General features: G+C 40.1%; 1 protein-coding gene and 8 non-coding genes across 10 annotated transcripts in view; 4 read left to right on the top strand and 5 right to left on the bottom strand.

Moving 5' to 3' along the window:
• Positions 1-315: 315 nt before the first annotated feature.
• trnan-guu (transfer RNA asparagine (anticodon GUU)) lies at positions 316-389 on the bottom strand. Its single transcript has one exon. It is a non-coding gene; the product is annotated as a tRNA-Asn (tRNA).
• A 963-nt stretch (positions 390-1,352) lies between these two features.
• On the bottom strand, positions 1,353-1,426 carry trnan-guu (transfer RNA asparagine (anticodon GUU)). Its single transcript has one exon. It is a non-coding gene; the product is annotated as a tRNA-Asn (tRNA).
• Positions 1,427-3,971: 2,545 nt separating this feature from the next.
• trnan-guu (transfer RNA asparagine (anticodon GUU)) lies at positions 3,972-4,045 on the top strand. Its single transcript has one exon. It is a non-coding gene; the product is annotated as a tRNA-Asn (tRNA).
• Positions 4,046-4,697: 652 nt separating this feature from the next.
• On the bottom strand, positions 4,698-4,771 carry trnan-guu (transfer RNA asparagine (anticodon GUU)). The gene has a single exon. It is a non-coding gene; the product is annotated as a tRNA-Asn (tRNA).
• Positions 4,772-4,905: 134 nt separating this feature from the next.
• On the top strand, positions 4,906-4,978 carry trnak-cuu (transfer RNA lysine (anticodon CUU)). The gene has a single exon. It is a non-coding gene; the product is annotated as a tRNA-Lys (tRNA).
• Positions 4,979-7,973: 2,995 nt separating this feature from the next.
• trnak-cuu (transfer RNA lysine (anticodon CUU)) lies at positions 7,974-8,046 on the bottom strand. The gene has a single exon. It is a non-coding gene; the product is annotated as a tRNA-Lys (tRNA).
• Positions 8,047-8,236: 190 nt separating this feature from the next.
• Positions 8,237-8,310, top strand: trnan-guu (transfer RNA asparagine (anticodon GUU)). The gene has a single exon. It is a non-coding gene; the product is annotated as a tRNA-Asn (tRNA).
• A 585-nt stretch (positions 8,311-8,895) lies between these two features.
• On the bottom strand, positions 8,896-8,968 carry trnak-cuu (transfer RNA lysine (anticodon CUU)). The gene has a single exon. It is a non-coding gene; the product is annotated as a tRNA-Lys (tRNA).
• A 4,146-nt stretch (positions 8,969-13,114) lies between these two features.
• Positions 13,115-27,438, top strand: part of adisspb (adipose secreted signaling protein b) — a 33,315-nt gene continuing 18,991 nt past the window's right edge. The window contains exons 1-3 of one of the 2 annotated variants that reach the window (XM_008301681.1): positions 13,115-13,367; positions 13,443-13,524; positions 19,157-19,251. In XM_008301681.1, the coding sequence (XP_008299903.1) occupies positions 19,233-19,251 (19 nt within the window). In that variant the 5' untranslated portion in view covers positions 13,115-13,367; positions 13,443-13,524; positions 19,157-19,232. The remainder of the gene's footprint in view (positions 13,368-13,442; positions 13,525-19,156; positions 19,252-27,438) is intronic. The other variant, XM_008301680.1, reaches the window with a different exon arrangement.

Raw genomic sequence — 27,438 nt, 5'->3', positions numbered from 1 at the left:
TTTGGAATTTGTCTTAATGATCTCACTTAAACACAGACACAGAAAAAGGAGTATACACTTTCTATCAACTTGTAGAGTTCAGCCTAGGAAATCATAGCAGATATTAAACCTTTGAATTTTAGATTCATAAGGAGTAAAGTATCACGACATGCAAAAACTTCAACTTCAGTTGTAACACGTACGCAGAACATCCCAATGCAGTATTTGTGTACTACTCAGTTGTACTTTGGCTGTAGGTTTCGGTCACCCTTAACTGTAATCAAAGGCTCCAATTAACTTCCATGTATTGACCTTCTCATTCAAGCAGAAAACTACCGTCCCTGGGTGGGCTCGAACCACCAACCTTTCGGTTAACAGCCGAACGCGCTAACCGATTGCGCCACAGAGACCTGTCTTTCTGTGGGGGTGTGGCCTATTTTTCCAAACCACACCCTCTGACACCTTGCCGTGGGAAAACAGCAACAATAACTCAAATAACCACTCATTACAACTAAGGTATGCAGAAGATCATCTCTGAACGCACAACAAGTGAACTTGAAGCAGATGTACTACAGCTGCAGAAGACCACATTGGGTGACAGTTCTGTCAGAAACTTAAGTGTTGATTTCTGCGGTCGCCTTTGGATGGTAGGGTCAGAAATTGGCGTAAACAACATGAAAGCATTGATTCATCATGCTTCGTATTAAACATTCAGGCTGGTGGGGGTGTGATGGTGTGGGGAATATTTTCTTGGCGCCCCTTAAGACCAGCTTAGTATCTTATAAATGCCACAGTCTATCTGAGTATTGTTGCTGACCATGTCCAACTCTTTATGACAACTATTTAATGATAGCATTATTTTTAGATGGACCACTACATCACTGATCAGGGTAGGGGACATTAACAAAATTCCTAATGACCTGCATACATTTTATTTATTTGGCTGGGTTTACTTCACTGTTCAAGGACAGTTGCCATGTCCATCTGTTATACAGTCTATGATCCACACATGTGATTAAAATTTCAGGACTCAATACGTTATAGTTGTATCAACATAAATGTTTGGAATTTGTCTTAGTGAGCTCACTTAAACACAGACACAAAAGGCCTCTACACCTTCCATCAACTTGTAGAGTTCAGCCCAGAAATTATAGCAGATATGAAATCTCTGAATTTTAGATTCATAGGGGGTAAAGTACCACAGCATGCAAACAACTGCAACTTCAGTTGTAACACGTACTCAAGAACATCCCAGTGCAGTGTTTGTTTACTATTCAGTTGTACTTTGGCTGTAGGTTTCGGTCACCCTTAACTATAATCAAAGGCTCTAATTAACTTTCATGCATTGACCTTCTCATTAAGCAGAAAACTATCGTCCCTGGGTGGGCTCGAACCACCAACCTTTCGGTTAACAGCCGAACGCGCTAACCGATTGCGCCACAGAGACCTGTCTTTTAGTGAGGGTGTGGCCTACTTTTCGAAACCACACTCTCTTACAATTTACTGTGCTGTGTTTTCAACTACAACCATCTCCTGGGGCCTCATTTATCATCAGTGGGTACACACATATGTGCGCAGAGCGTGCGTACGAACATTCCTACGCAAAGTATGGAATTTATCAACTTGTACTTATACTCAGGAATGTGTGTAAATATACGCACACCTCTGACCATGCATACACACATAATCTAGCGGTAGAATCGTGAAACTACAAATAGAAAGTATTCGGGGATTTTGACCATCGGCACATTCCAGCATGAGCTTGGAGACATATGCAGTATTTCCAGCCACCACTGAGCAGGATCAAGCCGGCAGTGTTGGATGCCATAACTCCCCTGGCCCACATCTAGTTCCCTTACACCATCATCAACGAGCCCAAATCAGACGGGGACTTAACGCCATCGCTGGATTCCCAAACATAGGTGGAGCCATAGACTGCACTCACATCGCAATCAAAGCAGCATCACTAATGAATTTAATGATGTAAATAGAAAAGGGTTTCATTCAGTCAACGTACTGATAATTTGCGATGCGCATTTGTGGCTATCCAACGTTGTTGCCCGGTGGCTTGGAGGAACGCATGACTCATTTATTGAGCAGAACAGTTCTGTGGGTCACCAAGCAGGAGCTGCTGAAGACAGCTGGCTTGGTGAGTTTTATAAGTGAGTGTTATAAAGTGTGAAGATGTTTTTGCTGGACTTTGGTTATTTAAACATCTCATCTGTAGTGATCAGGGTTGTCCACTGGGTGAACGTTCTGTATTAATTTGTCCTCTTCTAGTTGCAGTCATTTCTCTTTTATGGGCTGTGATGTGTTTTTTTTTTGGCACTGACCCTAACGTCAAACCACTTTTTAAAAATGTTGTCGGCCATCTGTCCTCTGACCCATCAGAAATAACTGCGGTGGTTATCTTGTCCCATGCAGCATTTTCCCTTTCGCTGCTTATCCCAACATTTCTCACACCAAACAATATTTTCTGGTTTGCTTCAACCTCACTGACAAATACCTTGATTTGCACTGCACATCGAATCATGACATGTTTTTTGACTGGAATGGCAATTTCTATAGAAAGGAGGGCTTCTACGGCACCAGTTATCACGTATTTATAATGCAATCATAGGCACTTCAGTAGAATTAAAGTGGACTTCTTTTGTTGGTTACACCTTCCTAGAATCGCACAGACACATCTAATAATGTAATCTGACATAATCAGTTATAAAATATCTCTCAAGAACGTTTCACTCTCATTAACATATTGAGTCATCCCTGACCTGGCAGTCTGATAACCATTGCTGTGAAACTTAGCAGTTTCACAACCATTCACACCTCAAGACATGTCATTAATGGGTCGTTAGCTATGGGTTTGGGGACTATAATATATATCTGGGTCCCCCATCAGTCAGTAAGAACTAAGAAGCCCTTTTTGGATGAGAAAGGGAATTCTTAGTTTATTCTAGCTTTCAGTGGAAAGCAGATGAACTTCTAATTTAGGGTCTTGTAGCTATTTCACCTCTCATCAAAGAGACGTCCTTAGTTCTGACTGATGGAGAATTTCCGATGTGCAAAGTCACTTGAGATGACCCAGGACTCAAATGCCTCAAAGTGTGAAAGGTTGTGAAACCAGGTGGTCCAACAACAAAATTGTTCCTGTTTCCCACTATTACAGAGTTGCTTATAAACAAAAGACTAAACATCAATAGCAAGCTTGATACTCTTGTCCAAATAAACATATAAGAGTATAAAATTGGTCAAATTGAACCTATTTTGATTATTTTGTAAACATAAATAAACATAAATTAGGCCTAATCCCAGTACTGGACCAAGGACATTTAGAATTGTCTGTCCTAGGTTTAATCTTTGTAATAACAGAACTTCACATAGGCTTTTCAATAGACAGAGTAGATGTGGTATAGGAGTGCAGAAAAACCCTATATAATAACTGAGTGTTAAAAATACCAAATGTCTCGACATTACTAAATAATTTCACGTACTAAAGTAAAAAGCAGGTTTTCTACAAAGAGAAATGCAGCCAGCATTAATACACCTCTGCTTTCACAACTGTGACAGGTTCAAGTTCAGTTAAAAATATTAAAATTATTGACACAATTAAAGTTGTAAAACAATGCGTATTAAACAAGCATTCACACTGAAACAACCACACTGAGTGCTTAATGATGAGTTAAAACACCCTCACACTTTAGCAGGTTAACAGCATTCATGTGCAACTGAAGACATTCAAACTCTATAACAATAAAAAAAACAAAATTTGATTTACAGTCAACACTCACATTAGGAACATTCACCATCTTGCGGAGAAATGCTGTAACTTCTTTTAGCTTCCAATTCAGTAGGTGACACAAACACCACGTCCTAGAAGTGCAGTCCTGAAGGTGCCGTCCTGGGGCTGCCGACACACTACATGAAGATACACCTGAAATCGAAATATATTGATATTTTCATAAACGCGACTTTCACGAAAACAAGGTCATGTGGTCTCTGTGGCGCAATCGGTTAGCGCGTTCGGCTGTTAACCGAAAGGTTGGTGGTTCGAGCCCACCCAGGGACGACTGCCCCCCTTTTAGCGTCAACATAATGCCTAAAGAAAGACACACTTGCACCGAGGGGGAGGGGCAGAGCCTGCAGGAGAGGACTGATGATTCCCTGTAGCTTAAGTCTTTCCTCACTTTGAAGAGGAAGTGAAACGTGCATTGGTGTTGCTAATGTATATATAAAACCACTTTGTCTAAAGACTATTTTTCAAAAAGTTGCCCCATGGGGAGCAGAGCTTTCAGCCGCTCTGCTCTGGAACTCATTACCACCGGAACTCAGGAACATTGATTCATTCATCCTGTTTAAAGCCAAACTCAAAACTCTTCTGTTTAGGACTGCTCATCCCACCTGAATGCAACTGCTTTGTCTGTTTTTAGCCTAATTTATTACCTTGGTATTTTAGTGTCCTTTTTGTTTCTGTGATTTGATACTTATTGCATTTGTTTTGTTTTGTAAAGTGTCCTTGGGTGACAAAAAAAGGTGCTTGTATTCAGATAAAATGTACTATTTTCATTATTATTATTATTATAAACCATCGATACGACAAATTTATCTTTACACTCTGATCTTCATGGGAAACCACAGTGCAGTATTAAAAAAAACAAAAACCGTTGTAGTGGTCTTTGGCTACTTTTACAATTGATGGTGGGACGACAAGAAAAAACTATCGTCCCTGGGTGGGCTCGAACCACCAACCTTTCGGTTAACAGCCGAACGCGCTAACCGATTGCGCCACAGAGACGAGGTTGCTCCGAGGATCATGCTTCACATTCTTTGTCTATGTGTGTTAAAGCAGTGGGGGAAGGGCTTCACACAGGAAACGGCTCCAGGCGGGCTACAATGGATGTGTCTGTGTGGGGGAAGGCACCTCTCACAGCCCGGCTAGCTCAGTCGGTAGAGCATGAGACTCTTAATCTCAGGGTCGTGGGTTCGAGCCCCACGTTGGGCGTCAAGTTTTGAACATCCTGTCCCTCCTTGTGTTATTAATGCACTTCTCCTGCCCTTCAGGAACAAGAGCACCTGTTTACATAAGCAAAGCTGCACCATGTCAAAAACAACAATTTCTGTGCTAGTATAGGCTTAACTAAACAAATAACAAATAGCAACAACTCAACTGTATTGTTGGGGAGTATAAATTTACATTTACTAGTCGTAAAGAAAATGTCCCCAGCGTCTAACAATGTCATCTTTTTAAACGCACGTCACGCTGTTTACGAGGGAAATTCCAGGACTAGTGTCACAAAACATATATTTCAAACCCAAACCACAACCTACGAGTTTTCCCCTTCAGACAATCAACCAGTACGCCTACAAAGAGATCCTGCGGCATTTGCTTCATTCAGTGCGCGAAAAGGGGCAAGAGCTGTGGCAGGACAAGTCAGGACCGCTTCACTATGACAATGCGGCTGCTCACAATGCCCTGAGCATCTGATAGTTCCTGGCTGAGAAGAACATCGTCGTGCTGGAGCAACCTACCTACTCACCCGACTTGGCTCCATGTGACTTCTTCCTCTTCCCCAAGCTCAAGGGGTCATCAAGGGGACCCGTTTTGAAGACGTGGACGAGATCAAGATGACTATGACGGTGCTGCGGCGGATCCTGGAAGAATCCTTCAAGGAGTGCATGGCAGCGTGGCAGAGAAAGCTGGGAAACTGTGTTAGACTCCAGGGTGATTACTTCGAAGGGGAAAACTTGTAGTTTAGATTTAAAATATATACTATGTGACACCAATCCTGAAACTTTTCTAACACACCTCTAAGTAAGTTTTAATCAAATAATGTATACACCATAAATATATACACTTAACACTCTTTTTGCTTTATGCAGCATTCATCAGTACCTGATATTCCTTGCCGTTGCTTGGAGGGGTTCTAGAGTTTTACATTAAGCAAAATCCCTTTGTTTGGATGCATGTCTCAGTCATGCTTGTTTCTCCTCTTCCTGTGCAGTCCTCTTGCTTTCTTTCTTGTGAAGCAGTCATGCCTCTTGAGGTCACGGCAAACTTTGCTCTGTGAATTGCATCAAAGACGTAAATGTTCAAATTTGAACTTTTGGCATTCGTTATGTTTCCCATGAAGCTGAAGGAGGACTCAACCGTGGGAACATGGAATATTCAGAATGCAGTTCACTGACAACCTCACTGTGGGCTGGATGTTTGTCTGTGCCCAGAACACTGTCCCGCCACCTTACCATGTTGTTTCCCTCTTTGTACTGGGCCAGTGCTGAGTCAGCACTGAATCTAATTATTTCCTGAGTGATGTCACAATACACAGGAACCAGGTGTCTCATTTTCCCGCCCAGCTGTCTGTGTTGACTCACTGTCTCTGCATGGCCCCACGCAACAGAGACCAGGCTCATAGGTTCTTCCTTTTGAGCATCAATTTCTCTTGCAGGCGCTTTCCATAAAGCACATAGGCCTTGAGCACCTTCTGAAAAATAATCCTTGAGTGCAAAAATCGAACATGATGCTCACCAAGGAATATTTTTTTCCTGAAAGAAGTCACAGATGGCCCTCTCCAGGCTGACAGCATTGGTTTTCACAACTTCAAGAGAGTATTGCAAGCACCTTTTTTGTTAATGCTGCACATGCTCTCATGTACATTCAAAGAACAGGATATTGGATACTGCATTGATGCTTGTCTACCTTTTACCTTCATTAATTGTAGCAAGCACATTATTACTGTTTGGTAATAATAATACAGTCAATACCTAATTACTGTAGAAGCTGAAGAAGCGCCACTCAAATTGCTTAAAATGCTTGGACTAAGTCTGCATTAGCGATGCGATCACACTTTGGTACACGTAGTTTAGCCCTGATCTTTTCAACTTTACAGTCCTCACCTCAATTGTGGCCTCTAGCTTGAACCACGACTACTTCCAACTACACTTGCTACCTGTATCTAGCTGTTGCACCAGAAACGCATTCTTTTCATCACAATGTCTCATTTTGAAAATGGATGTCTGGTTGATACCATTAGCAAAACAGCAAGAGGATTAAGTTAATTTATCAAACATTATAAAACTGCATTGTATCACTACATGTCCACACTTCTTGTATTGTAAAATGTGCATTCCTTATTTGACGAGCAATGTTTTGCCTTTAAACTAATGTAGAACCTTTTGTCAATATTAGATCAAGAGTTAGCATAAATTAGTTCATCCAAAGAAGTGGTTGTGATTTGCGTAATTCTACTCATAGAGCTTAATGCACGATGGATTGTGGTATTTATCTGCATGAATTTATGTTAAATCAAGTGAGGATGCTGTTGTGACTTAGAGTAAACTAACATTAGCTTAAAAAACATAAACATCAAAACCATACAAAAGTTTTGCCAACAGAAGAAAGTTGAAGTCCTTACCTCAGGGATCTCACTGCTTCATATGTGCATGAAGGATGACAGGAGAGCGTAGCTGCCACTCGTGATGCGGTACCAATCTGTCTCTCCATCCCAGGTTCCATTTTCCAATCAATCGCAAACAAGATCCTGAGTTTTTTTTTTTAATTCCTTTGATTTCGACCCACTCACCTCCAAACCAGAGGAAGCAATCCACCACTTTCTGACAGTGAACCATGGCCTCAAACTTGGAGGTGTCCTGTTCATACTCATTAAACGTTTGGGTTTACCAGGTCTGTCGAGCAGCCTTCCCTTCCCTGCCATCTGATCCAACTCACCACCATATCGTGATCAGCTGACAACTCTGCTCTTCTATTCACTTGAGTGACCAAGACAACACCACCACGAAGTCCATCATTGATCACTGGCCTACTGTGCTCTGGTATCAAGTAGACTTATGTGTCCAAAAAATAATAATATTCGGTCTAACTTCATTAGCAGGTGGACTTGAGGAATTATTAACATCGCACAGACCAAAGTACACATAGCAAGCATCTCACTGACCAGACAACAGCATAAGTACGTCAGCTGCACTGTTAAAAAGCTGTGCGCCCAACGTGGGGCTCGAACCCACGACCCTGAGATTAAGAGTCTCATGCTCTACCGACTGAGCTAGCCGGGCTGCTGAAACTAGGACCTACAGCATATCAGGTCAGAGATTTATGGTGAGAACAGGTAATAAATCAGCTCTGCAACCACCAGGGAAACTGACTCAGACACAAGACACCTCTGGCCCCAGGGAGAAATGCATAACGTTCAGGTTTCGCAATCCACTTTTGTAAGATGACGACACAAACGCACAGGGCCATGTGGTCTCTGTGGCGCAATCGGTTAGCGCGTTCGGCTGTTAACCGAAAGGTTGGTGGTTCGAGCCCACCCAGGGACGACAGTTTTTTCTTGTAGTCCCACCTTCAATTGTAAAAGTAGCCAAACGACCACTACAACGGTCACTGGTAAACAATGGGTCACTATGACAATGGGGGATGGGCAAAAGCAGAAAAGCAAGCACGGGAGAGTGTCAGCATGGCTACGGATAATCACATTAGTTTATAAATTTCCTTTGTAAAAGTAATGTATGCATAAAACTGTAAAGAACCAAAAAAAAAAAAACAAACAATAGATTGCTGCAGCTCACAGCCGTAGAATCCCATAAACATACATTGAACTGTTCAGTCTTTCAGGCATTTCCATATTTACATGTAAGCTGTTTTAAAAATTTCAAACAGGTTATGCCAAGAAAATCACAAACTGGACCTCATTAGCCACTTTAACCCCTTTTCTATTATTCTGTTTTTATAGACTTAGTTTACTGTTTTACAGCTTGTTGTGATTTGGTGTTTTGTTTCTTGCTGCTGTATCAAAATAATTTCCCAGGTCTGGGATAAATAAAGTATTTCTATTCTATTCTATTCTAAATCTATTATTCATTAAATGTAAGAACAGTCTGAAGAGAAAAAAGAAAAAAGTAGTGCGCCCAACGTGGGGCTCGAACCCACGACCCTGAGATTAAGAGTCTCATGCTCTACCGACTGAGCTAGCCGGGCAGCTGGAAGGACTCTCAGGGGTGGGGCTTAAGAAGAGGCCAACCCCTGAGCTAGCGCTTTGATGATGACTTACTGATTCATGCTTTACAACACATGGTTTACATCCTCTCATGCTCTGACTGTAATTTCAATGACTAAACTAAAACACAACCTATAACTATCACACATCTCTCTGCACCACACTATAATTTATAAATGACAAGAAGCAACATACACTTACCAAAGTGTGGCAAAGGATCATAGACTTACTGCTGCCTGCAGTGTAACTATGTGGCATCTGTGCCACTGAAAATACATCTCACACACCGAGCCACTGATAACAAAATATTTTCTGGAGATATGACAGATACAGTTTCAGATAGTTGGTGTAGTCGAACACTCAGCTTTCTATGCTGCAAGTAAAAGCTGTTACCACAAGGAAAAAGCTGTTTTATGTGCAGGGGTCTAGTTTGATAGTCTCTGATGCACCAACACTTACTTAACAAAAAGGTACACAGCTACACACACACACACAGCCGTATCCACAAAACCTGCACCACACCTCCCAAAGAAATCAGGTTGTTTCAAAAAGTGATCATCTGCTAAAAATTAATAAAGTACTCCACGTGAAAGGTGTATCACACAGTTCATGTGCCTAAAGCTGCTACTACTTGGATCCAACTGTCATAACATGCAAATACACATAAGTTTATTGCTGTGTTCACACCAGACGCGAGTAAAATCATTCGAATGATTTATATGTAAAGTCAATGTGAAAATGTGATTGTACATGAGTACACGTCCCGCGGTGCGAAACGCGCGAATAACGCGGTGCAAATGAGCAACTTATTCAAGCAAATGACGCGATTCTCGCCACATTAAATGTGCAAAAAGCACGTATGGGGCAAATATGTGTTGGATGCGAAAGTTGCAAAATCTGAACTTTAGCAATCATTCACGCCGCGATTCTCTGGTGACGTCAAGAACATGATTCATTTATTTTTTTGCAACTACACCGTGAATATTGATTGATTTACTCACCTGAGACAGATGGACAAGTGCTCTGCAGCTGGGACAGATTGCCTGTGTTCTGGTACCGATCCTCTCCAAAAGGTCGTCAAACTGGGTCCAGATCAGCCAAAAACAGCACTGGAAGCGGTCGTCATCCAGGTGCAGCTCCTGGATAAGGTGGTGGAATTAGCTACGAGCAACTCTGGAGGATCTGATCAATCCAGACACGGCGGTATCTGGACTCCAGACACGAATCTCGCCGCATTAATCGTGTGAATGACGCAAATTATTCACGCAAATGAAGTGAGTAAACTCAGTGGATACCACGTCCAAAAATGCACGAATAGTGCAATGAATTTGTGTCTGGTGTGAACACAGCATGTCTGTTTTGACAGCAAAAGTGCATCTTTGTGAAACCTTAACATTTCTTATAAATTCATAATTTTGATGAAAATAATGTGCACAACACAATTAGGCCGGACAGTCAGGGTAACTATCAGCAATGCCATAACATGATTTGCAAATGGGGTTTATATTGTACATGAGGCAATTATCATCTGAAATTATCCTATGCACTGTATTACTTAAAATATAACCTATGTGAAAGAAATCAAGTCATTTTAATGCATTAATAGTTTATCTGCGACAACTAAGGAGTTGCGGTCACTTTTTGTCAAGTGGAGACTGGCATAATCTGAGTTCAAAATGTGGATTTAAGTAGGTTTGAACAACTTTAAAGAACTGAATTCTGGTTCTAATTTAGGGGACATAACAAGTAAAATTATGCATTGACACAAAGGTAATTGCTCCTATGCAGGGCTATCAGTTTTAGTGAGAAAACAGGGCCTCCTTGCCGGAGTCTTGCCTGATGTAGAAAATTGTGTGCGCCATCAACCATGTGCCCACCTGAACTCACCTCAGCTAGTTTTGACTGCACTTCCATTAACTCCATACTTCCTGGTCAGTTTTACACAGCATACTTTAAACACAGGAATCCAAAAAATTACCAAGTGGACGAAATATGGAAAATCGCCTTACTTAAAAAACAAACAAACATAACGCTAAATTAACGCTAAAGTAACGCCATGGAAACGGTGTAGTACAAGCTACCGCCATTAAGTGTGCAGCCAAGTGCGCTGTCATAGTTATTCTGCAGTTAAGGGCCACGCTGTTATTACTGTGACATTAACATTGGTATTTAACAAGAACACTATAACAGTTTATCAGAAACACACAGTTAAGGTTAATTACTTTACCTTACGTCACGTCGCAGTAATTTCTTCGTCGAAGTTAGAGCTTGACCTCACTGAGCTAGCTTACCACAGCTAGCTAGCTGAAACATCGAACTTTAGCTCGAAAAAACTTGGCGTTCGGTTCCAAAATCCAGTTGCCGTCATGGACATAAAAACTTGTCGAAAGTTACACTTTCAGTTCATGTTTGGATAAAACTATATTTAAACAAAGCTTGACGACGCTGACTATCGACGCCGTGTCCGCCCGTTTCCAGCGAGCCGTCTCTGTCCGTTTCGTCCGGGAGGTTTCATTTCAAGTGCAGAACAGGGGTGCGCTGTTCGGTTGAAAAAAATAAGTCTGCCACAAATGTCGTAAACCTAGACGAAAATAGGAAGATTTAACTTAACATAAATATGTATTTAATCCTTTCTTTGTACTTTCAAAAAGCGTGTCTTGTTTTTGTAGTTTTCTTTTGCACTATTTAGCTGTGGGCACACCTGTGTTGCAGAGATAATTGATCCCGACCCCGGGCGTCGTCTCCTTAATTGATCTTAATTGAGCTGCTTATTACACAACAGTGTGACCAACATTGCATTAGTTATAGATACAAACACACACAGTCACAACATTTACATTTACAAGTTTTCACGTTTGTTATGTAAATGAAAGTAGCAGTGACATCTCAAAACCAGACATTTCAAATAAAAGCTCTCCAATCAAATGTTTATTTCAGTAAAATAGCTTCAGTAAAAATACAATGCATGTTTTATCAGCACACTGGGGGCTTAACCCAGCTTAGCAATCTTCAGACTGTAACCCGATAACTGTTCCATTTTCAAGCTATTTTAGAGTGAAAAATATATAATATGTGGGATTATGTGTCTTGGCAAAGTAAGGTCATCCTATTTTCTTCTATGATTAACCCATGTTCCACATTAATATCAGAGTTAGTGCAGGCTAGCTATATTAAAACGACTGCCTTGGAATTAATCTTATGTATATGATTTACACAACTCAAAACACATATAAAGGTATGCCTTGCAAATACTTGTTTCTAACATTTATTTTTAATTGCATTTTAGGTGATTGATCCCTTATACAGTCGGGAAGAAAAGCTGGTACTGGTGAGGAGAAAAGGTTTACCTATAAAGTCCTCTAACACAATACAAAATAAATAAAGAAATACATAATAAAGATCAGAGCAAAACTGTTGAGTGTGTTGCTAACGAAAGATAAAAAGTTCTGTCCATAATCTGATGATAACTTATTTAACCACAGCAGCTTGCAATAAAACTATATAGTTATGGTACGCATCCATAAACACAGTCACTGCTATGAATATCCTGTTGTGGGAATATGAGAAGGAAAAAATCTGCCTAATAAAATACTTTATGTGACAGAAAAATATTTTTGCTTCAGTGAACAGATCTCAGTAAAATAATAGCCCAAATTTTTAAAACATCGTATTATTTTTGAGGGCTCTACCACATCACCTGAATGACAGATGACTAGATCTAGAACTATATATATAAAAAAAAGCCTACTATTATAAAAACTAACAGATAATTATGCTTACCCACAGTGGGTCTCTGGATAAATCTGACATAGTGATTGACAGGGGGAAGAAGAATTATTTTTATTCAGTTCTTTGTTGTTATTGTTATTATTTTTACCTCGTCAGGCTTTAAAATCTTTCCCTGAGCTGCTTTAAACTGATGTTCGCTAAGACCACGACCTGCTTAACTGAGAGGTCACACAAGCCACAGGGTGAGTGTATTAGAGAAAAGCTGCAGCATTGTAGTTCCGGGTTCCCTCCACCAGGCGGCGCTGCTACACTACAACAACGTAAAGCTGCAGAGAGAAGCTGCTGTTTTAAAGCAGCTGTGACCGTCACTCCTGAGCAGTGTGGAGAGGAAAGAGGAGCGGGTCGGTTGACCAGCAGAGCATTTATTATATATAACCATCTGTAATAAATCAAGAGATAAACAGGTTGTGAGCAGAGAACGAGGGAGCCGCGACCACACCACGTGATCAAATGCGGAAATTGTCCGATCGAGAAAGTAAGCGGAGGGTTCGGTGTCCACTTGTGTTTGGAGCTGCTGCTGTCACTAGCTGCGTGTATCCAGCAACACGGACGCACGGTTTTACGACCCTGGCCTGCTGTGAATGAAGTGAGGTAAGTGAAGCTTTATGGACAAAAAAAGCAAAACAGTGTGCGTGTGTGTTGACAGTTACCGCGGCAACTTTTTAGGGAACAACCCAACAGACGCGTCGCTGGGATCTTCAAACATCAGGGGATTCAGATCAGCACAGAAATCTTCACATCCAACCTGGTAATTGAGCAAGTTTCAAGTTAAAATGAACAGAAATTGTGAGAAACTCTGCTCAAAGTCAGATCACTTTGTTTCCGTGCTTAGCTCATGTTCTGCATTAACACCACAGAGTGCAGGCAGCTACACCACACTGTGCCTTAGAATTAGTCTTATTTATAATGATGCACAGCTAGTCATATGTAAAGGTGTGCATTGTGACTGAAACCACTGAGCCAGACGAGAGTGGGCAGTTGTAGCTACCAGCTGGAGTGAGATCAGTAGATCTTGTGTGTTGATAATACTCATTTTAGTTTTTAATCATATTTCTGTGTAGTAGTTTTTTGGGGTGCCGACCCTTCACATAATCCAGTGGATGGGAAGCAGGTGGTGGTGAGGAGAAAAAGTTTATCCATAGTCCCAAAACAACCGAGTTAAAGTGACAACAAGGAAAAGAAAGATTTAAAGACAAATCAGTTTTTTTTTTTTATCTTGACACATTGAGGTCTTTGTCAAGCCCAGAAATCTTTAAATTTAACCGGATAATTGCACTATTTTCAAGTGGTTGTGTTGTAAAATCAATATACAATGTGTGCTCTCTGCATAGTAAGGTCAGCCCACATTAATGTCACAGTTAATACAGGCCAATAGACCAAACTGTGCCTTGGAATTAGTCTTTTCCACTCGAATCATATGTAAAATCATGAATTTTATAGTAATTTGTGTGACTGCTCCTTTAAAAAGTCCAGAAAAACAGATGCACATGCTGATGAGGAGACTAAGTTTAAAAGCCTCACATGTGCCTCATTGTCTTCATGCGTTTTGAAAATGCTCCTTACATCCTCGCCTTCTACCAAATTAGTTAACGAGCTACCACCAGATACCGACGATGACGAAGCCCTGTGACTGATGTGCTCTCTCTGGTGCTCACGCGAAATGTCAAAGTGCCAAGTGGTGTGAAGTAGATCTGCTGCCTAAAGAACACACAGAGGACTGAGAACATAGACTGCATGTGTTTTTGATGTCATTGTGATGGGCTTTACTGCATGATCAGAATGACAGATGAATAGATTAAACAAATAAATAAAAAAATAAAGATCCAGAGCTATTTATAAAACGTTTGAGTCTATCTCTACTTAGAAAGGATGGGCCCACATTACTAGACTGCTTGTGTTAGGCAGCATCTAGATTTATGTTTATGTAGCTCATAGTGTGTATTTCAATAACATTAGTTGTGTCTGATTACACAGTGTTTCACGAGTATCAAACATAATCACGCTGTTTCCTGTATGCACTGTTGACTATTCCTCTTCTCACTCACAGTATTGTTCTGTTTTGATGTGTTGTTTTGTGTTGATTTTCAGGTCATGTTCAATCCGTGTCAACTTTAATTTTTTATTTTGTGCACAGCAAACAACAATGTAATGTGTAAGTTTTGGTCATCTAATTGTTAGACAAAGTTGATTATTACATGCTAGTAATTAGGATGACAGTGATTATTCAGTTAATCAGTCACTTGTCAGCTTATAAATGAATCACCAACTATTTTGTTTATTCAGTTTGATAGATTTTTGTAGAAGAAAGAAAAACTCCTTGTATTCTACCTCCTTCAGTGTGAATATTTTCTGCTTTCTTCACTCCTCTGAGACATTCAAGTGAATATCCTTGAGCTGTGGACAAAACAAGACACTTGAGGTTATCATCTTGGGCTCTGGAAAACACTCATTGACATTTTTTAAACCATTTTTTGACATCTTATAGACCCAACAACTCATCAGTTACTGGAGAAAATAAATTTTAGCTGCATCCCTGCTAGTAAGGTTACGACTGATGTTAATAGTGCTACTGGGATGCTGGTTTATGAGGAAACATGTTGCTAAAACTAATGAGCTGAAATGCAAAAGCACTGCTGACTCCTAAGAGACGTTAACCAGTGATTCACTTTTTATTTTTTGGCATTTTTGCCTGAAAAAGAAAAAAAACACTGTTGCATATCATCATCCTGTTGATTGACTATGAGCCAAATCCCTGCTTGTTTACACTCTTATCACAAAATCCACAGGATATTGGCTGATCCAATCAAGCCTCGTTGTAATATTGCACAAGTTTAACAGCAGAATAAAACAGTATTAACTTTATAATTGGCTACGTTTCCTTTGACTCCCATCACGTTGCTTGTGTCACGCAGTGGAGAGCAAATCGCTTTCCGAAAATAACTTGCGTTCAAAGCAGGAGGCGAGTACCTGTTGCTGCTCTCTGTGGCATCTGCAATTTTAATTTGTCCGCCGCGGCACAGCGCTCAGGGACGGAGCAGACAGTAACAAAGCCTGGCTGAGCTTCGCCATTTAAATGAGGTGGTCATGCATGTGAATGAGGTTCAGAGCTCACACCCTTTGAATGTCACTGCAGAAGACAAAGGTGTTTATGAATCCACCGAGTGAAAGTGCAGCAGCAGCTTCATGACTTATCGATGCTACTAATTATGTTGACGAGTAAGTAGTTAATAACTTTGCTGTGTCATGGATGACGTTGCATATGTAGAGAATTAATCACACATGTTTGTATGCGTCACTTATCCAAATGAACAGCATCGGCCCAGTAACGGCTTTCTACACAACTTAATACCCTCCATACCTGATGTTCTTCAACGTTCTGTTAAATTCTTCACCACTGCAGCGTAAACTTGAAGAAAAACGTAGATTTAAAAGATAATCTGAATCGTTTTTTGCGCAGGTTTTACCATCATGTCTGTGAAATATGATAATATAAACATTCCAAATTATGTACTTACGCAAGTATTGCAGAGATCTGGGAACATTTCGACAGCATAACAGCGAAGTCAGACAGTTCAAGAAACGCAGTCTTACTCAGAAGATCTGACAGATTGTGCAGAAGCCAAGAGTTTAACCAGATTATCAAAAACTTGGCCCATCAGGACGTCTGTAATGATTCCTCATTAGACAGAAAAACTGAGCACATGGTGTGCGAGTACAGTGGGTCAAACTGGAGCAAAGTAGTTGCTCTGAAACTTGATGGATTTTTATTATGGGCTTTTTTTTTCTCCTCCACATAAGTTTCGCAACCTGTGTTTTGTTTGATTGTGCAACCGCTTGTGTTATTTGATCCAGTGGATCAACTTTGGGCGCACAGTCTGAATATTATGAATAGTGTGACTATGACAATCCAACAGGTATTATCCTTCAGTAAGCTGCCTGCAGTGGTGCTGCTATCTGATGTGACAGCGATCACATCAAGCATTTATGAAAACACTTGTAAGCTTGTAAAATTTAGCAAATCTGTTTTGTTTCTATCCAGTTATCCATACTTTCATGTGTCACACCACTGCTTTCGCAGCTGGAGGCGTGTGAATTTGAATCCCATCAGTGGTTTTCTAATCATAGCGACCCATTTAGGTGCTCAAAACAGCACAGATATTTTGCACTTTTAAAACTGGATCACCCTCTGATTTCGCAGAACTCTCAGTGGATGTGACACTCTAAGTTTTCTGCTCCACAATGGTACTAACTTTGCTCAAGAAAAATGTCAACTTTCGCGTTGACTCAAGACTTGCTGCAGCATCATTTCTAGCCTTGGCTAAACTAAAAGAAGGAAGGGGTGAACCGCAGTGGGTTCTTGGGGTCATTGTTGTCACAGATGTTAGTTGTTCCTGTTAAATGTATAAAATGAACACTACAGAATAGCAGGATTCTAAAAACAAGGTCATACGTTGTTGCACAGGGGCTATTTTGAACAGGAACATTTCCAAGGTCCTGTTTGGACTCCAAGCATCTGATTGTTGATGTGTCCATGCAGTAACATTGCTTTTGTCAAACTTGGATAAAAAGAGTTGTGTGTACATGTATACTTGAGCCACATCTGTCCTCTGCTTATCTGAGCTGGGATCAGATATTATCATGGCTTACAGAGCGATGGAAGGCAAATTAAATTGAATCATCTTGCAGTCCATTGCAGGCTGCTTTGGCTCTAAATTGAAAACAATGTTGGAGCATCACACAGCAGCCAGCACAGCTGTGTCGGGAAACCAGTGCAAAAAAATTAGCTGCTAGATGTTTGTTTATGGAGAAAATTCTGCTTTATTCTCAAAGGAACAAAATGCTCCCAGGTCCTCTCTTCTGGAAACATCATCAACGTCCCTCTTTGGTGGTCGATTTAATCCCTTAAAGCTCATCTTCATGTGTCCAAGTTACATATTTACAAGTTGTTTTTTCAAGAAAATAACCTCTTCTAGCCTTTAAATGACTTAGATGTCATGTTAGTTGCTCTTTGTAGAATGTGCTGGTCGATGCAGTCCACAGCGTTCTTTCGGCACTCTGCTCACACACCAGCTCACCTATGACTCTGTTCAAACCCCTTAAAACTACCCTACACAATGACAAGTCACAATATTGGAGTAATTCAGCTACGCATGCTCATTCTGAAGAATAATGATACAGAACCTGCAAGTTGACTGGATTGGTTTTTTAGGTTTGTTACGTATAAAACATTGGAAAACCAAATCTGCGTTTTTGAGCTTGTCCTTGGTGCACCACAGTTTGGCTTATTTTGCTCATGATGCATATAAAATTACAGTACATATATATATAAAACAAAACACCATTCAGCCACGTTAACAAGGTAAACAACATCTAGATGTTCGTGCCTCCGATATGGAAAGGTGTGCAGTGAACGTGTGTGAGAGAGGATCTTTGTTCTCGCTAATCGAGCGAGTAAAACAAATGTGTGGAAGCGATGGAAACACATAAAAAGGATTGTTTCAGCAGCGCTATTTAAACTTGGCACTCACAAGCTTCCGAACTTTCAAGCTCCTCACAAAGCCCCAGTAGGCATGCTTTTGTACTAATAATAGCATTAGTTGCTGCCCCAACTCTTGTGCTAACTGTGGAGGGATTTAGCAGACTTTGCATTTTTTATTTATTTATTTTTAAACCTGTGTCACTATAGAGCAAATATTCACCACAGTTGCCTCTTCTGGAAACATTAAGGAGAATATGTAATAATGGTATAAGTTCTTTGCGGTCACCTGGTGTTTAATGTTATGTAATGTCATTGCTTTGGAGAAATCCATCAGTGTGAGCATGTGTTGGTTATTGTTGTATAACAGGCAGTTCTCTTTTGACTATTATCAGGACACTAGATTAAATAGATCTGCCCACTATCTGTTTCAGTTTCTACATTTTCCACCACACTGCGTTGGTGCATATATTCTGTATGTCCATATTTATAACAAGCACTTCCCAGAGATGTGATGAACATTCTCCATCTGTGCAAAGCCCACCAACAGCAGCTTCAGCCCCTAGCTAATCCTCTTAGACCGTTTTGTTGTTTTCCTTTAATTGAAGTCTCTGTCGGGAGTCTCTCGTACTCCTGGCTTGACTAGTATAGCACAGCTGTGCTCTCAGCTGAAATATGGGCTAACCGGAGGTTGTGGATTTAGAAAGAAAACCACCCTGAGAAGCCACTGTGCCGAGCTGTTACTTCCCTGTTTTACTTCTCTCACGTGTACAACTTTTTTTTTTCTCCCCCCATCCCCCAGTGCTCATCTGTTGATCTAATCATTCCCTATTGTTTTCAATATCTCTCAGTATTGATAAATGCTTCTCTCTGATCGTCTCCTCTGTCCTAACTTGTTTTGCAGGGGTCGCGTTGAGGACAGACTGTGGCGATGACAAGGCTGTGACGGTGTGTGTCTGAACTGGACCAATTCCTGTGACATGGCTGCTGCTAAGAAGCGTGAGTTTTTATGATCATATACATTGTCTTTTGTAATGACTGTTAAGCTCAGGAAGTTTCCAGATCTCAAAAAGTAGTCGTAGATAAATGTGACTTCCAACCAATTTTAAAATGCAGCCAAAAAAAACTCTTGAAATGTATATTTTCTTTTGAAAATTGCAGAAATTACACCATTTACCATTGCAGAAACTGTATTTTTAACTTTCTGGCAGTCCTTGAATGTCAGGAAACTTAACCAAAAATAAGCTTAACGTATTGGTATTTCATCGAAATTACTATTTTCTACATGTGTCGTTCAAAAAATTTCCCAAAAAATTCAAAATAGATCATTAGCAACAGATCATGTTAGAAGAAAAAAAAAAGCAGCATGGTAAACTATGTTAGGCTTCTTCAAATAGCCTTTCTAAAGCATGTGGATGATAACACATGTGAGCACTTGGGATATATTGGTTTAGTTTTTGTTTCAACTCTGGTAAAGCTAATAATCAACCATGTTAAACTTTGTTATTTCACAAGTAAAACATATATATATTGAGTTATATAACAAACACACCTTTGAGTTCTCTCTGCTTATATCCATGGTTGTCCTGTTTCCATAGAGTTGCAGGACTTTTAAAAAACAGCCAGACTCTGCTCGGTGTTCAGAGGGTTAAATTAGAGATACCACTTTAAAGAGCCAGCGTGTTGATATTCAAGATGTGGGCAGCCCAGGCTAGCCCAGCATTAAAATGTATTAGTCTCAGGATCAAGTGCTTCTGTTTGAAGTTCTACCGAATAAATGAATCAATAGGCTGCAAAAAGAAACTGCATAGATGTGTTTCAGGGGAGGTGAAGGAGGTACTGCGGATTTCTACCACATTCAGTGTCTCTTAAAAGGCAGTAGCTGTTGCAAGAAATGGAGGGTAAAAAAAAAAAACAGGGTGACAAATTGTTAATTGTAATTTATTGTACCTGAGACCCCCAGATTGCCCTTTTCACCAACCTGGAGGCACTGTAGGAAGGATAATCAATTTGATTTAAATGCAGAATCGATTTTCCTTTTCCACGTGTGTCTTGGGAAAAGGGTGTGTCAGTGTCAGCAGCTTTGCGACAAATTTTTTGTTGAGGCAAGCAAATGTATTTCCTCAAAAGCAGGAATCACTTCATAGAAAAAAAAAGCAACAACCTGGAAACGAGGCTTGCAAAAGAACAATGACTGATTACGTTTTTATTGCTCCCACACCGCTTAAATAAGCGTCATCTCCTCCTCAGCGCAGTACTTGTCTTCAAGGACTACTTTGCGAGCTTTGCTGTCTTTGATAAGGTCACTGGATGATGGCTTGTGCAAAGGGAGCGTCCCTGTTGACGTCCTGTTGATGCCATTTTACAAAGTGCATGTTTTATGTGTCGGTGATGGACTGAAATGTCACGGTAGGAGTGTTTGGAAGCAGGTAGAGACAGATCTATGTTGCCAATTTTGGAAAAATAAACTCTGAAGCGTAGATTTGTACAATATTCAAGTAGCTATTAAGATTAATGACACTTTGATGTTGGAAAAATATGAATACAAAGATTTTCCAGGTTTATTGACAACCTCTCCCAAGTGGATAATTTGACAACAATTACTTTGAGTTTCAAGGGGATAAACAGAGCATTTAGTAAAACACTGATATGGCAGCCAGCTGTCATAAGGCTGTAAAAGCAGCACAGTTTCTCGTATTTATTTTATACAGGAACATGCTCACCGGCTCTGAAGACACAAGTAAAGGAGAAGACGTCTAGACAAAGACGAATGTGTGCAATCTCACCCACAGCAGTGTACTTCTAACAAAATTGAATTTTTACACAAAGACTGCAGCCAAATGTGGCAATATGAGTAAATACTGTGGTCCCAGGTGTGTTTCTGTTTTTGTTGATTTCACCAGGCATTCAAGCTCGGGATCTGCAGTTGAAATGGCTTATCAAAACAACAAAAAGGCAACCTAGAAAGCACATGATATTTTTTAATAAAACCTCACAGCACGGCTGATCGCTTGCAGATAATGACGTGTCAGACCCAGCCTGCAAATGTTGTATTGATCAAAGTCAAACACGGCGCTTCTTTTTGGTCCCAAACCTGCCAGCAGTAGACTGATTACCGTACTGCTACAATATTCAGCAGGGCAGAAACAGATACACTGACAGACAGATTAGTGAAGGGATAGAAGTGGATGTAGATTAATCTGAAATAAGCCAGTTGAGCACGTCTGCATGTTAATTTATGTGTGAACATGCATCTGTGTGCTTAGTGGTCTGTCGCTGAGAGGGGAAGTGTAGGTGTCACTGTGTCTGTGCTTATATAATGTTGTGGAAATGAGCCAGAAGTAGAGGTCTGACCAGGAGCTCTACTACCGCATCGATTTATGTGCAAGAAATTCAAATACAGATATAATAGCTGTGCCAAATAGATGCTCATTTAAATATTATGCAATGAACACTGTGGATGTGTGAATGCTTTAGCTTCTGCTGCATTACACACCTTAAAACCAAGAGCTTGTGTTTATTGGTCTTGTTAGGTGGAGCTATCGTTGAAGCAAATTACAGCTGCGTCAGCTAAGAGAACTTTGAGGACAGGAAATGGTTTTGATGCTTACGTTCTGCAGCTGCACTTTCTTACTTTCTCTTCTCTCTGACAGTAGTTGACACAGAAAAGACATTCATCTTTACTTGAAAATACATAAGATTGAATTGGTTCTGAAGCAGAAGTTTTCGTTCAACTAAAACAGTATCTCGTCGTGGTGTTGTGTCCTCAATAATGTGGCAATTTTCTCCCATCAAAAGTGGTACAGATATTTTTCAAGGTATTCTATAAAAGTTACAAATTCTAATGTCGTAACTACTACACTACAGAGTTCTGGAAGTTCTGAAGCTTCAATAGGCATGCAACTTTACATTTAAATTACCAGTATTAAAGATGAAGAGCTTAGAAGAGTTAGGAACTATCATTTTTTGGCAAACGCAGAAGCCTGTTTACAGAAAGTAGAGACATTGACTACGACTCATGATTAGGGATTGACTGATTCCAGTAAAATAAATAAATGTAAAAATTTGTCTCTGATGCAGCCGCCTGTTTTTATTTGCATTCACTACTCTGTGATCTTAAGCAATGTCCCACCTATAGCACTGTCTGATTGCATCACAACCAATAGCCAATCAATGCCAAAGCACAAATCTTGACAAGCTCTTTTAGTTAAACATGTGGAAAAAATAATTAAACAAAGAAATTTCTGTGACGTTTTGTGTTGGAGTTTGTGGTATATTACATTATGACACCAGGATTTTAATTTTACTGCAAATGCATATCAGTTCTAAATTTCAGGTATTGGTCTAGTGATTACTGATAATTGGTATCTATAGAAAAATCTGCATTTTTTTTGTAAGAACCATAAACTAAATGAGCTTAAAATTCACCTATCTGTGCTGATAACGGTAAAGTCTAGCTTCCTTTCCTTCATTGAGTTGTCTCCTGGATTGTGGTGATGGATTCACACCTCTAACTGACACAAAAAACAACATTCCTCATAAATAAAGATGGAATCATTCAGACTGATAGCTATAAATAGTTTTTCAATAATTAACATTTTACCAGAGAATGTGATAGAAGGGCTTTGATGTGATCAATACATAGAAATATTAACTCTCTATACCAATAATAAAACCCTTAAAGGACACAGAAAGCTGTTTAAATAGTTGTATGTATGTATTCTGTGTACCTGCAGTTAAAGAACAGCACAGTTCAGCCATATTGTTTTGAATGCATCTTAGAAGGTGAACATATGCTTTATTGTGTGAAAACATCTTCAGGGGGAGTTGGCAGCACTGAGCAGACCTGCATCGTGGCTGCTCTGCACAATCAGGTTGGCTGCAAGCACTTCTGCTGTACAGTACGTTTGTTCTGTCATCTGTCACTTTCTGAGCCATTCCTCTCTTTTTATGGAGACACAATGCATTAGCACAGCTGAACGGTGAGTTGCCATATTTCCTGAAAGTTTAGACAGACAAGCTGCAAATAAAAGCACACCTCTCTGTATAAGTACCATCTCTTGAAGCCATAACCTCTTAATTCTAACTGTGTTACAGTATAGAAGCTGTAATTATAAGACTAGTGTATGCCAAGTGAGTGTAATTACGCTGCCACGGAGCCCGGTTGTATGAACGTGGAGGCTTCATGGGAAAAGCCTCTTATAGGGGGAGTAGGAGCTTCAAATAATTGGTCCTATCATGTGATTTATATGATTAACTTAAAGCTTTAAGTCTCCATGTGGAGGTATTTTCTCCTCCACTCATATATATTACATTTAATTGAAATGGTTTGAGTGGAGTTGTTTTTGTTGCGTCCACTTTCTTTCTAACTTGACCACAGAATCACTGAGGACTAAATAGACCCAGCAGGTTCAATAATGTAGTGTCTCACTTCTAAAAGTTTGTCTTGGCAACAAAATTCTTCAACTGGGTCCGACTGAAATCACAACATCTCAAGGCCTGTGATGACTCAGAAGCTCTCACATTTGATCCCTTGCATTTGGAGCTGCTGCAGGACGTGTTTTTGTAGATATTGCTTTTATTTTCAATATAAAGGATGCTTCATGTCCGATTGGAGGTTCACTAAAAGCAGTGACATTTCAAAAAAATAGGAAACAGAGAGTAGAATATAACGGTGGTGCTGCCGACTGTGGCAACAAGCACTTTCCACCAAATGAAAGGGTGTCCAGTAAAACGGAGTAGCTGTGTGCTTTTAAAACTGATGCTTCTCAAGTGTTTTCAGAGATCTGTAGGGTGGCTTGTAATTAGAGGTGTGTCTGTCACATGTGCTTTACTTTGGTGATGCCAGACTGTCTCAGGTGAGTTAAACCTTTTAGCTGAAGGAACGACAAGTAAAACTAATCTAACTGTGTTACTTTTGTTAACACTCATACAATAATACGTCATAAATCAACTAATACATGTTAAGAAATGTCCCGTACATCATCAAAGGCTGCATTTGAACAGGGTTTAAATTCTAAGAGTGTGATTTTAAATCGTTTTCTAAAACCAAGTACAGTCGTGACTCGATAATCCGACACTAAATGTAAAACCTTCTTTTATGTCGGATAGCAAGGCTGTCGGATTGTCAAGACGGAGGTGGAGATAGAAGGAGGGCTTGATACTGGAAGGCTCATTAGTTGTTAATTATTGTTCATAGTTGTTATAATAACTACTGGTCCAAAAAGCACTTTCTGGGCTCAATTAATGATGAATATCAGAATATCCAGAGCGGTCGGGGGGACACTTCCACTCTGGAGGAGCGCTCCAACAGGGTGGAAGTGGCCAGAATGCACAGACAGTACTTGGCTGCTGATGCTAGTTTAGGATAACAGTCCCAGTTCTGTTTCCAGCATCGGTGGCGGCGGGGGAGTGGCTGATACGCTCCACCATTACCATCCATGTTTACTTCCATAAACACTGAGCACGCTTGCTACGTGTGACGTCGTCGTGTCGTCTTCTGCGCATGCGGGACACTTTTGGGTCGTATGAAGTTCACACAGCAGATCACATACAAGTCGTATTTAACTGGAAATGTGAACGAACTTCATGGATTTCACAAAAAAATCTGAATTGAGCATTAAGTCCTGCAGTCTGAACGTAGCCAATCTGTGGGATTGTTCAGTCAGATAATACGCCGTTGTCCTGATTTGTGACATAAAATGTCATGTCGGAGTCGGAATCCAAGGCTGTCGGTATGTTAAGGCTGTTTTTAATTGGGTTCCGTTCATTTTTCCTAAAAACCTGTCGGATAGCAAGGTTTAGGATTGTTAAGGGTCGGATTATCCAGTCTGTATTTATAATTTCCTTGTTTTATTTGTGTATTTGTTCAAGAATATTGAAAACCCAATGCATATATGGATGAATTTTATATGTAAGTGTTTTTTGTTTTTTTAAATATCTTGATTTGGGAAAGACTCCTTGTTAATCCTTTGATATGTGTTGAATTTCAATGAAGGCACCGAGTCGGATATCAAAACTCATTTTCAGATATTGACCTGCCCTGACTCTTGCCGTCCTTTATCTGGATTTGGGAGAGACTTTGGAGATCGCGCTGTCTAGGATCACAGGACTAATAAATTCTATTTAAAGCCAGTTTACATTTTGCTTATCTTGTATTTGATCTGCTGTTTTCTTTGGTTTCTAGAGTTTTGGGTATTAAGCAGCATTCCTCATTTTCAAGCCTCGTTTTCTGCACAGTGATCCTGCACATATGGAACATGATGTAACTCCCAAACTCATTATTGTGACCTAGATTGCTGATGGCAAGGATTTCTAATCTCTAATATGAGTCTGAATAAAAGTTTAATGGAACTGGACCCAGGTGGGACTGTAACGGCTTCATGAAGTGTAACTGCAGAAGTCAGTGTCAAGTTAAATGGGCTGCAGCAAAGTTAACCACAAAGTGCTTAAACCCTCTAGACATGAATATAAGTGATGTAGTGTATTATATGTTTTGCATCTCTTTACTTTCTGAGTTAATGACATGCAGTGTTTGCTGTTATTTTGGAATGAGAGATTCATTATCACAACATCATCTGTTCCTCTAGATAAATGTCTCGTCACTTCCAGATTCTGTTCTGTTCGCTCAGTAATTAATACAGATGGCACCAACTTCACCGGATCTTGGCTTGTTTCGACTTGGCAGAGAAAGTTATACATCTCTGCATTTGACAAAAAATATTGTGTTTGAACTATAGGATCGTTTCTGGTCCAGATATGAAGGGAAAGAAAAACCTCTGCCAGTAAATGTGAGGACAAGTTCGCTTCAAAGTTGTTTTTTTGGAAAAAGAAAGAAATCTCTTCAACTGTCAGGCTGGCAAGAAGCTGAAGCAAAGTGAATATTTTTAGTGAAGTTTATGTTAAATTACTTTTTGTACACCATCATCATATAATAAAACACAGTTTAGTTAAATCTTTTTAAAGCCAGTGTTGGACTTTTACATGAACGTTTGTGGAATTAAAGCTCTCAAAGCTAATAAACCCATAAACAGGAGGTAACTCTCTCTATTATGTAGTTTACCAACGTCTTAGATCTGATGTCTGGAGCCACATTGGCACGCTGGAAGGAAAGAGCAACCGGATCAATAGCCTCAGCGAACTTTTCCCATAATTAAGTCGTGCATTTCTGATGAAGTACTTGAAGCGATACACAGATATCCGTGTCTTCTGGTCACACGGGGTTTGATGAAGTTGGCAGATCTCAAGCACAGTTTTCGAATAATTGGAAGAATGATAATAAACAACATGTTGATCAGAAAGAGTGATGTTGAGTATGCTAATGTCAAACGTGCGCTCGAACACAACTCTTATCCAAAGAGTCTCTGTGGGAATTGTAATTCAACTAACGGACAAGGTCCAGTGCTTCTTAAAGGACAGCCTCCTATTAATAGAGTTTTTAATAAACAGCTTCTTACTTGTTGTACTGTTTGTGTGGATCTTGTTGTTTAGCTACTGTACATGTCGTACACAGTGTGGTTCTGGGAAAGTGATGCTCCAGAGTTAGGCTCAAAGCTCCTGGAGCAGAAATTCGGACCGAGTGTTTGTTGTCTCTGAGAACTGTTGTTTTTTCAGAGGAGGAGGGTTTTATTTGTGGAGCAAGTTTCCATTCTCTCACACTGTGAATGGATGCCTGGAGAGAAGGACAATAAATACGAGCAGCTCGGTGTCATGGGATCGCACTAAAACCTGAAGGGAAATAATGTGTTTAGCTTGCAAGCTTAAACGACTTTAACGCCTTTATTTTGGCACCGAGGTCCCACGATGTATGGGAGTCTGATGTGTGAGATCGCTGCGTTCGTCCTGTGGCAGGAGATATTTCTTTATGACTCAGGCTGTAACTTTGGGGTCTAATCCTGCAAAATGGATGTGGGACTCCCTGATGGTATTTTGTAATGGATAAGAAAAAGATCTAAAGTGCCTAAAACTTTAGAGGTTTCCTCCTTTTATTGCTTTTCAACACTGAATCATGGTCGATATAATTTGGCTTCTTTTTTTTTGGCACTTTAGACACACATTACTTTGTCAGGACTTTAAAAAAAAAAAAAATTCTTGTCAAAAAAAGCAAATTAAATCGACCATGATTCAGGAAAATGTCCCAGGAGGGGGAATGAATACTTTTTATAGCCACTGCAGTTGTGTTCCATG

This window comes from Stegastes partitus, unplaced genomic scaffold, assembly GCF_000690725.1.
Source record: "Stegastes partitus isolate 25-593 unplaced genomic scaffold, Stegastes_partitus-1.0.2 Scaffold1698, whole genome shotgun sequence".
Lineage (NCBI taxonomy): Eukaryota > Metazoa > Chordata > Actinopteri > Pomacentridae > Stegastes > Stegastes partitus.
The sequence above is the reverse complement of the archived record's forward strand: the minus strand, read 5'-3'. Positions and strand labels throughout refer to the sequence as shown.